Here is a 12,102-nt window from a genome sequence, read left to right on the forward strand (position 1 = left end):
ATAGGTGTACAGATGTGCACACGTTGTGGCGTACAAAGTGACAGAGTGCATTGAGGTATGGATGAGACGACACTGAAATAAAACCCCTTTTGACTTTTTGGTTGAAATCTGTGAGGGGTTTTTTTTATTATTATTTGTTCCAGCAAACAGTGTCAGGAATAACGCAGAAGTTCACTGACAGTATGGTCCTGTTGTACCCAACAGGCAACACTGTGGCCAAATAAGCTCTCAGAGCACTCACTGCTTAATCTTTTACTCTTTCTCACCTCAGATCGTGAGGCTTCTGCTCTGCAGAGGCTGGACAGCGGAAGGAAAAGAGAGACTTCAGTCAGAAAATTAATCTCCAGTGGATATTATAACCTGAAGTTTTTCCATATCCTTCTTCTTGTTATGTATTTCAGCTGGCATACGAAAGGAACAAAGTGAAAGCTTGCTTACCTCTCCATTACGTTATCAGTGGAAATCACCGGTATAAAAAACCTTTTTACCCACAGAGCAGTTAGGTCTTGGTCTTCTCCTTGGCTCTGTTTTCTTCCAGCCCAGGAAAGATGTAAATCTAATTTGGCTGCTGTGTGAGCAGAGGTGAACGTGTGAGAGCGCAGATTCTTGCTCGGAGTGATTTGTTTCCAGCCTCTGCTCATTCCAAGAAACTCTCCCAGTACACAGCTCAAGGTGGATTATGCGCATAGTTGGATTATGAAAGTCTTTGACTGGAACTTACTGACAGCTTTCATGGCTAATTTAATTTCCAGAGAGACTGTGCAGGCTGTGACGCTCATTCAAGCTACACGTGTGGACAGCAGCACCCTGATTACTTTGTAAGTTCAGCGCACAGCACAGTTCTGAGAGTATTCGGTAGCGGAGCATTAAAGATAACTGAACGTGAGTGCGCAAGAGTGCTTGACACTTAACTCGTCTCAGCTCATACCACCGCTGCCGTGTTAGGCGTAAACATAGCGTCTGCTGTCTGAGAGCTTGGAGAGCTCTCAAACCTTCTTCTGCAGGAGAGACAGAAAAACAAAGTGCCTAAAGCCTGCTGTGGCTCCTTTCTGTTTCTATCTTCTTCTAAAATCAGAGACGTGGATTTCACTCTGTGTTGGGCCCCCATACAGCAGCTGGACACAATTCATTTCTGCTGCCTTTGTTTCCCTCTGTAAAGCCTCGCGTTACCACAGACCATGCAGCAGCGTGGAGAAAAGCACAGGACGATCTGTATTTGTCCACAACAGAGCAGAGCGGGAGGAACAGCAGCACATTTATCTCTCTTAGTGGCGCCAAGAAAATCCAAATATGAAGGAGCGAGGAGGCACAGCTCTCTGTCTTCCTCCCCTGCTGCTGCTGCTGCTGCTGCTGGGAGATTTTCATCAAACAAACACATTTTTAAAGGCATGTGGCCGATTTTCTCACACAGTAAAATCAAATAAGACAATAGAATTTACATTTAGCATTTTAATTTGCATATCAAAACACTGAGTGGAAGTATTTTGAAATGTTATGCTACCTATTCTCCCTGTTTTATGGTTCTTGGGCATATTTGCCTTTACTGGATAGGGAAGACGGGAGAGTCACACACAGTAAATGGTCCCGGGCAGAATCAAGCACAGGTCCGTGCAGCCTTTCAGCATAGGAGGTCACCAGGTGAGCCTTGCAGGGAGAATGCTTCCACATTGACTGGCTTTCTGACTAACTTGAGTTAAGTGGGAGTGGGTTATAGCAGAGGCATTGCGGGAGAGACACAAAGAATCCACAATTCAAATCTACGGGAGAATTGCAAAGTCAGATTCTTTTTGAATGAGTGACCAATGGAACTGAAGGTCATTTATATAACGTTCAAAGTAGCTGACCCAGTAGAGCTCAAGATGGCTGCTCAGTTGCAAGGCTTCTATGTAGAAGGACTTTAGATTATGAAGTCCCCTGACTCTGACTCTTTTTAATTAATGAATTAATTTAGCCTTGAGTTCAGCATTGTTGCTACCGCCATCTTGGTTTTTTAGAACCAGAAGTGACTTGTGTCTAGGTTAGCTAGCTAAGGTGAACCCGAAGACCTTACGTGTGTCCCCATAAAGGTGCTGCATAGGCTGTCCTTCGAAGGCTGGAAGTGTTGGACCGTCTAGTTTACCAAATGCTGCTCCCTGCACCTAGCAGCCGTGACAGTAGCAGCTACGGACATTGGGCACAGTGTTGTTTTACAGAATAGAAATAGAAATCTTTATTTAATATTTTTTGTTTTACTTTTACTGGAGAAAACTGAGACCTTTTTTTTGGCATGTGATGTATCAGAGACTGAGAGACACCACAGCCATGGGCTGAGTCCTTTTAGCAAACGGTTGCCAGTAAACTAGTTTTGCTAATGTAGCTCATGAGACTAATGTCATTTCATTTTGACAGTACAAATATAATAGATCCAATATTATATTAATTATTTTATTATCATATATTTTATATAATTTTTTAAATGATCTGTGGGTCAGGGTATGAAAGTGTATGTGTGTGTGTGTGTGTGCAAGGTGTCTTATTTGTACAAGGGACAGACAGAGGTAGGCTGCACAATTACTGCTAAGTAACATGCAACTCTTAATACTATAATAAGCAAGGTAGGCAAGTCATCCATGTATGTTGAACCTTTTGATATCAGTGTGTGAATGAAGGTGGAGAAAAAAACAGAAGGTTTTCAAGTGACAGTAAATTGTCAGTTTAGATGGTATGTTTGTTGCATTTGCACGTCTGCAAGCAGTCATCGAGAGTCTGGGTGCACACGTAAAAGAATAAATTGGATGCTCATTTCATACAGACTGTATGCGCTGTGTCGTGATGTTACTGTGTTCCACATCTATGGCTCAGTTATTGCTGTGTGGCTGCACAGATTGTTTTCTGCTATTGACTTGTTCAAATAGTCCAACCAAACACAATAAACAAAGGAGCTTTTTTAGCCATCAGTAGGTTTGCCAGCATGCTTTCTTTTGCACATTTGTGGAACATTTCGATACACACACACTCAGTTGTAGCATGTGTTCAAGTTTGTGTCCACTGTTTGAATCACTGTCTGCAGACACAGATGCCGAAGCCACAAATTGCCATGATTCATAAATTAGTCCTGGACTATTTGAAATGCCAAGCCTCAAACTTTAAACATTAAAACCATTTTAAGGCTCCAGTTATACAGCTGCAGCACTCCCTTTCTTTTGAATAAGAGGTCATACACAGAAAAATAGTTTTTTCTTACCTTTTGTGTTGTCTGTAGAAGCTAAACGATGGTCAAAAGTTTTCAAGCACTCATCATGAATGTCAGTAATTTTGAGCTTTTAATGATTTCTTGAACAGTTTTTTTTGTCCACTCTTGGCAGAATTGAGTGTGTTTAAATTAGCTGCTTTCCTGCCATGAATCCAGCTTTTAAGCGTTGTTCACAAATTTTTCAATAGAGTTGAATGTGGGGCTTTGTGAAGGCTTTTCAGATGCATCCTACACACAACAACAACCACCTCAGGTCCTGCCACTTTCAATACAGGGGAGGCATGATGAGCCGATGGAGCTCTGGTGTGTCAGCCTCCTCTGCAGCTGCACCACGAACCACGCACGTACATGTTGTAGTTTCATCAATTTCTCCAAACGCTCCTAAACTTTCCTTTGTATGCTTGTCTCCTCTTATCAGCAGTCAGCCCTATCTTATACATGTAGAAAATATTTCAGTTGTAGTTTGGATTTGTTCATTTTAACTCGTTTAACTCATCTAAAGAAGTAACAGGTTTTTTATTTTTTTTGTGCGCTACTTTTAAAACAAGAAGACAAAGATTTGTACCATTTGTATATCGTGACAGTAAATGTACTGTTAGCAGGTGTCTTCCTGAAAAATAACTTGGATCCATAGTAAATACTATGAAACTTATCTGAACCTGCAATTGAAATAGCCTGGACCCAAATGTCATACTGCATTCGTCGATTATGTAGGTTTTTTCTCCTCCCTTTTTCTAAGTTAGAGTTCCTTGGTGCAAGCTTGAAATTTAACTTCCTTTTTTAGTGCACCCACATCCCTGCCCCTCCTTCAGCCTACAGTTCTCTGTGGCACTGTTCCATGTGAGCAGGCCTGGTGGAAGAAATTGAATTAGGCCCGTCTGTAATTGCAAGCGTTTCGCCACATAAATCAAGGAAATAAATATTGGCTGTGCTGGATCCTCCAGGGAACGCCACTCTATTTCTTTACCCTTACCCAACCCCCACCATCATCCACTCCTTCCCCCCCTCCGCATGACTGCCTACCTTTGCAGGACCTCTCAGAAGTAATCAAGTTGAGAGCAGTTTCTGCTCTGGCCAGCATTTTTATGGGGCTGCTCTGCCATTTGTTTATTGTGCAGCATTTCATGAGGATGCAGATTGGCTGCTCTGCTGGAGCCTGAACCTTTATATCTAAAAGTCACTCTAGTGGATCTTACTTCTTTGTCAGCTCAGTGTGTGTGTGTGTGTGTGTGTGCACACGCACATTGGCTTTATTAGTTTGCTAAGCCTGTTCTTGAAGCACTCATGAATACTGATGGTAAATACTAAATATACACACTTGCAGTTTTCAAAGACCACATTTGCCTCACAAATACTGCATTCAGAAATCCAATGACAAATGTTTCTGTCCAAATGTTGAACAAATTTAAAGTAAAATCTGCAAATGAAAATGGGAATGAATGCTCATTGAAATATTTGTATGCATTGTGTGTAATATAAATATGCTGGGGTTTTTTACTGTTCCATCCTTAATTGAGGTTTAGATGTTTCTCTATAGTTTTGTTAACCTTTGATTTACTTACTCATCATCTCTGCCAGTGAGATGTTAGATCGCTCCCATGCTCATATTTTCATTGCACTGAACCGCAGGTTTATCTAATGGCCCTTCTTCTCCGCAGGCATTATATCGACCTTCCTCCATGTCCATCCATTTGGGGCCAACCTCGAGTATCTGTGGTCGTACATACAGAGACTAGACTCCAAGGTAAATGTCATTAAAAAACAACATGAAACATTCAGCTACATTTCTCACTAAACCCTATTAAAGAACACATGACATAGAAAATGTATGTAATACACAAAATACTCATGAGCAACAAACAAGGGATTGCAAAGGCATAATCTATGTAACCTTTCTTAGAATTGGACTGGCCATTTCTAAGAAGTTCTCTGGGTTTTGCTCGAGAGTAAGCCTATGGGTGCGTCAGTGCTTTTAGATATTTTTATCAAGCAAAAGCACAAAGCAGCATACTGATACTAAGGCACAAAAGAACACACACATAGCAGTTTTACTTTCATTTCATTCATCTTCGGCAACAGTCTCACATACAATGCTTAACAAATTTAGTATAACACCTATAATGATTTATATAAAAAGTAATTTTTCAGAAATTGTATATAAATAACTGTAACTTGCCAACTTAACAAATAATAATAATAATGTGCTTTACAACTGCTTTTTCCTTGTTTATATGTAAAACATTTCAATTATGTTAGTGATAATTATATTTTAGCATTATAAATATCACGTAGACTAAAGAGCTTGCACATATTAGTGAATTAACCATTACAGAAACATAAAAGATGATTCTGATAATTATCCAACAGGTTACTTTATGGTAGCTAAGCTGCATTTGTCACAATGCCACAAACTTCAATTCATTTCTTTTCTCAATTAATTTCAGTCGTATTTATATAGCATCAAATTACGATAACAGTCACCTCAAGGTGCTTTATATTGTAAGGTAAAGACATCCTGAGTTTAGATAGCGGCTCTGTGTTGGAATATGACACTGAAGAAGATAACAGTGGAGGAAGCAGATCCTTAAATTTAGTTACAGCCCTTTCAAAAAAATATCTACTGTAATCAGATGTATTTCCCACTGCTATGTAAACCATTATTGTAAATATAAATGTTATTAGGGAATGATCACTCAAAGGCACTACATCAGGTAAAAAGCATGAGAAATCAGATAGAAACAGATACGGTTGAGGCTATAAAGTTCGAGTTTTTTGGAGCCTCAAGTGGCCAATAGAGGAACTACAGTTTTTGGCACTTAAGTGTTGGCTTTATAATACAGCCCTAGATGTTGCCAGATGATAAAGATTTGCCATATAACAACAAAATGTGTCTAAAAATTATCCAATTTTCTTTGGTTTTTAATTAATCTAGTGAAGGTTGTACCTGCAAATCCAAGGTAGGTCTAATGTGTTTTCATAAGACCCAAAGTACCAAAGTGATATCCAATATGATATGAAAATCAAGAATAAAAGCCCCTATAGTTTGTTCTATGTCAGTCTGATTTCTCTTCCTCTCTGCTGTCGTCGTTCAGGTATCTGCAGGGGAACTGGAGCGGCTCATGGTCCGTCTGCCCAGTATGTTCAGGCAGGAGCTGAGTGGCGTCGGTGCAACTCTGGAAAAAAGATGGAAATTCTGCGGTTTTGACACACTGAGTTCAGCGTGACACAGGAGTGGCGCACACACACACTGCGAAGACACACCAACGTGAACAGATGTGCACAATGCCTCGGACCTTTAATTCACATGTGTGTGTGCGCATGTTCTTCAGACACACGGCAGTGCAGTAGACAACAGATGACGTTCACTCAAGCAGACACTGGAAACTGTGAAAGCGACGGATTTTTTTTTTTTAGAATCCCAAAAGACATTTCACCTCTGGATGCTGGGTTCAGGTGAAATAACATTTCTTTTCCTCACTGCAGATTGTCACCACGGTGAACTGCAACAGGGCGTTATAGACTATCGTCGGTCAGCGCGGAAGACACACCCTCTGTCTGTCCTCTGAAGTGAATCATGGTCCTTGGTGTCTTGCTGTCGGTGCAGTTTGGAGTCTGAAAAATCCAGCAACAACCGAAACATCACAGACAGAGAGTTTAAAAAAAATTTATACCAAAGTTGAACGTTAAAAGATTTGATGCCAAACCTCATTTCCCTGGCAGATAAATCATCTCCTACTTGGTCCAAGAACTGGCTGTGCAAGGGAGTTTTTTGCTGGGCTTCCTGTGGCATGATGGGACCACAGATAGATCACTTCCTCTTAATGGTTTGGAAAGGACTTTGTACACCAACTCTAAATCTGTCATTCAATAAAAACACATACAGAGCCCTTTAATTTAATCTTTACTGCCAGCTGATTGTAATCTTGTGTTACTTTCTGAATGTGGTGGTGAAACAATATCTAACATTATTTGTGTTGCATTTTCTCTATATTCATATTTGGGGTTTTCAAGCTTTCAGGCAATTCCCTGACTTTGTCCATAAGGAAGCGATTTTCCCCAGAATTTCTACTGGGGTGCAAATTATGTGTTGCCTCAGAGAAGATTTGCTGCTTTTAAGGCTAAAGTAAGGGAATAAAAGTCTGTGTGCACAGTGACCACCACAGATTACATGAAAGGACGGCCATTGCACAACTAACTTCAGCCTTACTCTGCTAGACTATCAGAATACAGTAAATCCCCCATTCTGTAAAAAGAGTATATCTGCAGAAAGGAGTATCTGAAATAAGATTTTTTTTTTAAGTAAAAGCAATTTAAAAGGTCAGTATACAAGAGATCTATAGGGTGTTAGAAATATCATATGTGAGAACAAATAATGGTGAGAACATGTTTGACACTGTGAATTCTTTAGGTATGCTCATTGCATTAGTTTCAATTAAGCTTTATTTATACAGTGCCAAATCACAGCGTCAGTGCTTTTTATATTGTAAGGTAAAGACCCAACAATAATACATTCTTGGTGAGGGGAAAGAGCAGAGAGAGATGGGACAAGAGACAAACTATAGTGATAATGTAAATAGATCTAATCCCAGCACAGAACCCTGTGGAACTCCAATCACTGCAGCCCGGTACCTTTAATACCTGTGGCCTGTTCTAATCTCTATTTGTGATTAGAACAGATCATATGTCTGTGTCACATGATCTGGAATTGACCATTTCAATTCAATTCAATTCAATTCAATTCAATTTTATTTATATAGCGCCAAATCACAACATAAGTCGCCTCAAGGCACTTCATAGATACGTACCTGTCAGTGATAAAGTACCTTATATAGTGCTAGAAGTTTACAGTTTTAAGGCCAGACTACCCTGTGGGATTATATCCGTGAAGACTACGTGCAGTATAAGGACCTAGATTTTGCTACTCCTGATCAGAGAATAAGCAAGCCAAAAATCTTCAAACAGACATGTGCTACTTCACACCTGGGTACCATCGCAAAACATCTTGGATACATTTACCGTAAATAATGTGAGCCTCCATTGTTACTGGATGCTAGTGTTTACTGAATGACAGTTTAGGGTTGGTGTGTGAACATGAGTTCGTATTTATTTCTTACTGCCAGATATTTTTTAATTGAAAAAATAATAATATACAGGCAAACTGATGTGGAGTTTGAAATAATCTGAGTGACTAAGTGTAAGAAACACTCCAGGCCTGTTAGGTGCTCCCTGATGAGGACACGGACACTGGAAACAGGAGGGTTAGAGGAAGGAAAGGACAATATTTGGGGGGAAAGATGATGGAAGTAAAGAAAGAAAAATTGCTGATTTGTCAAAGACCGATGTGAGGGATCGAAATTCAATCATTCTGCTTAATTTATTTCATTATATTGTGTAAAGAAGCTGTTCACAGAAGGCAGCAGACTGAAATGTTCCACTGCCATATTACATATTGTAATTAAATATGGTAAAATGCAAAAAACATGACCTAAGTGGTGCTACTTTTTTCAAATACAGTATACAACGTTAATGACTGTGACAAATATTTATTATCCTTCTGACTAGAGCGAAGGGAAGAGATCATGATGTTCGTCTGGGGACTGAAGATGATTTTTGTCATTTCTGAGTGTTTTTAAAGACCACAAAGCTGGACATGTAGAAAATACAATGCTAATGTTATTTAGCATTGCACTCCCATTAATGTTATGGGTACTCGTTCTCCTTATTTAAATATCTAAATATCTTCTTTTCTAAAAAAGAAAAAAAGAATAGTTGCACAAAAGTGTGGCTTGGAAGTGGAAGAGTGGAGTGCTCCACGTTTTGAATTTTCAACAACAGGCTGATACAAGTTAAGTTTGAACACGTTACTATAATAAAATACTTCTTATCACTTGCTGCTGTCTAAATCCAGATTGTGAGTTATATACCGACTGTGTATTTAAGCTTTGCTGTAGATCAGTTTGCATTAGTAATCTCTGCTTTTGTGTTGTTTTGGGTCTAAACGTTCACGCACTCCAGCAAGAAAAAGTAAGGAAACAAGTTTCATTTCATTTTTTTAGGGTATTTAGCTTCCCATTTTTTTAAAAATTTCAACCTTTTGTAATGAAGTGATATTTTGCAGATGAATTCTCTACTCCATGCTTCTCTTTTCCCTGTAAATTCTCCATCACACCTTTCCTTGACCTCATAGTGTTTTACACTGAGGACATATAGAAAGCGTTATCAGTTAGAGTACAAAAGCTCTATATAAGTAACAGTCTGGTTACCAAATGGTGGTTAGAGGCCTTTTTTTGGACTATTTAGAAGTATCCTGACCACATGAGGAGCTAAGCTTAAAACTAAAACAGGAAATAACCGTCGACACATTGAGAGAGACAATGACGGATCCACAAAAGCAACATGATGCTGAAAAATATGTAGCGAAACAAGAACTGAAGAAAACTGAGGAACCAAAATTTAACAAAAAAACAAAACAAAACAATCATGGATAGTACAAAGCCCATGATGGACATTTTGTGTGATTTTTTTTTTCCCACACAAAACTCAACAACCAGTTTAAGAAATACTACTTCAAAATAAAGTTTTAGCTGCTGGTCACAGCATGGATCCCAGTGTGTGACAACAGAGATTTCCAGTTTCAAGTTTCTGAAAGTTGCATTTTGAACCAAAGAGGTTTGGGGAAAAAAACTTGGATTTTCCTCCTGGGAAACTGTGAAAACAGCAATTTGTGGACAAACAGTAAATCAGGGGTTGGAAATATTTAGTTGGGTATTTAATTAGGGTAGGCTGTAGTTTTCCAGGCATGGTGGTGCCTCGGTAATATTTTATTCTTTCATTTATTTCATTGCATACATTTAACACTAGAAACCAGACCACAGATTTGGTGGTTCTGCTGGAGCTACAGCAGTACACATAAATATAGGTTTAACAGAAACACTCATACGCTGAGGTATTACATCAATAAGTCTTGCAGTAGACACTATAAGAAACAGATCGATACTACACACACTCAGCCCTGAGATCTGAGTGACAGGAAACACCAAATTGATTGATTGATCGATCATACTTTATTCATCCCGAGGGAAATTGGGTTAAGGCTGCCAGAATTTAGCTTAGTGTGATGGTCATTTTGCTAACTGCATGTGGGACACCTTGCTGACCTTTTCCCTTTAAATGTTACAGGGTTTTATGGGTTGGGAATGACATTAAAAGTGCATTTGCAGTTATTTTCACAGCAAATTTGTGGAGAAAATTACAGGTTATGGTTTTAGTGATGTGGAAGTAAAGTTTTTCTTACAGTAATACCTCTGCAAAGTGAAGCTCAGTGCAGCAACAAAACTAAATAAAAGAAGAGTGTAAAAGGAGACTGTAAATAAAAGTATTCAAACTTTACTTCTCTGGGGAATCCAGCTCACAGGATGATGTAAAAGGCTGTTCATGACCACAGAGCTGCTACTGATGCAACACGGACGTAACACACGTGGCTGCTAATGGAAACATGAGTGTGGGTGTATGTGTATGCACGGGGTATCTAAACACAAATCTAGGGCAGAGATTCACTGTCAAACACAATCTTTGCTAAAGGCTTTTTTAGCATTTTTCTCCTTCCCTGCTCACAAATCTCTTTCAGCTCAAGAAAAATTAATTCCATGGAGGAATCACTGACTCACTGAAGTTCCTGCAAAGGAATTCACACCCGTTTTCATGGATATATTGCTGTACTGCAGGCACGCCGTCTCTTCTACTGCAATCCCTCCCAAACCCGCAGTTCCTCTTTATGTGCTGAGACTGAATGTGAAGCAAATTTTAGAAGTGGATGAATCAGATAGAAAGGCAATGGAAAGATGCAGATGAGTGCACACAGATAAACCGAAGCCTCAGTTTCTAGCTTTTGATTGGTTGCTCTCGAGTGTGTGAACCTTCACGTTCCATATGCTTTCTTTATGGCCATTGGTGGTAATGATAACCGTGCACCCACTCTCTGTCACTGGAAAGCATTCGTGGAGGAAATATCAGATCATTGCGATCAATATTTTAAATCTTGAATGCTTCACTTCTGGTTAAAATGTAGTCGATAGTGGTAACATTGAAGTGGTTTACAATTAAAGGTCACAGAATTCTGTGTGCAAAGGAACAAACTCGAGTTATTTAGATAAAAGAGTCGGGCAATAACTGACTTTTTTCATAATTCTATAAGCGATCTATAAGATTTTGTGCTGCACAAGGCAAAAGTCTCCCTCACAGTCATGTTGTAGAAGATGTGCTTCAGATTATTGTTCTGCTGCCACATTTTGGTCCAAGCTTTAGGTGCCGAATTCTAAAATCATTCATTATTCTAAAGCGTAGCATTTGATTCGAGAATTTGGTATATGGAAGAGTTCCTACTCAATGACAGAAAGATGTCCTGCAACTGCAAAACAAGCCCAAATCATCACGCCTGCTCGTAGCCGAAAAATAGCTTTACTTTGTTGTCTGGGTCAAGTTTTCTTGCAAGAGACAGAGAGAGGCGTTGAAAGGCTGCTCCAACGGAACTTATTGTTTCGGAGGAAAACACGAACACAGCGTACAGTCGAGTCTTAATAGCTTACTTACAACTGGGCTCGTCAGGCACTCTTCTTGGCTGCAGTGGTTATTATTATATTTACATGCTTCCAGCTCCCGTTTTTGCTCGATGACAGCTCGTACTTTTCCACTCTCATTTTTCTCCCTCCTTGCGCTCACAGACACATAACGGGTATGGCAGTCCATTCTCCCTGCAGCACGGACTACACTGCCCATGAGGCTACATTCGTTAGAGCTGTACCTGTAGCATTCTGCCTATTAGCTTAGCACAACAACAACAAAAAGGTGCTCTCTCACCCAGGAAACACGCA

General features: G+C 39.6%; 1 protein-coding gene across 5 annotated transcripts in view; it reads left to right on the forward strand.

The window, feature by feature from the left end:
- enox1 (ecto-NOX disulfide-thiol exchanger 1) overlaps nucleotides 1–9,206 on the forward strand; it is a 143,956-nt gene extending 134,750 nt beyond the window's left edge. For all 5 annotated transcript variants that reach the window (XM_012923287.3, XM_012923288.3, XM_004566310.4 and 2 more), the window contains 2 exons: nucleotides 4,891–4,976; nucleotides 6,325–9,206. In XM_012923287.3, the coding sequence (XP_012778741.1) occupies nucleotides 4,891–4,976; nucleotides 6,325–6,456 (218 nt within the window). In that variant the 3' untranslated portion in view covers nucleotides 6,457–9,206. The remainder of the gene's footprint in view (nucleotides 1–4,890; nucleotides 4,977–6,324) is intronic.
- The last annotated feature ends 2,896 nt before the right edge of the window (nucleotides 9,207–12,102 follow it).

Source organism: Maylandia zebra, linkage group LG16 (genome assembly GCF_041146795.1).
Source record: "Maylandia zebra isolate NMK-2024a linkage group LG16, Mzebra_GT3a, whole genome shotgun sequence".
NCBI classification, from domain to species: Eukaryota; Metazoa; Chordata; class Actinopteri; order Cichliformes; family Cichlidae; genus Maylandia; species Maylandia zebra.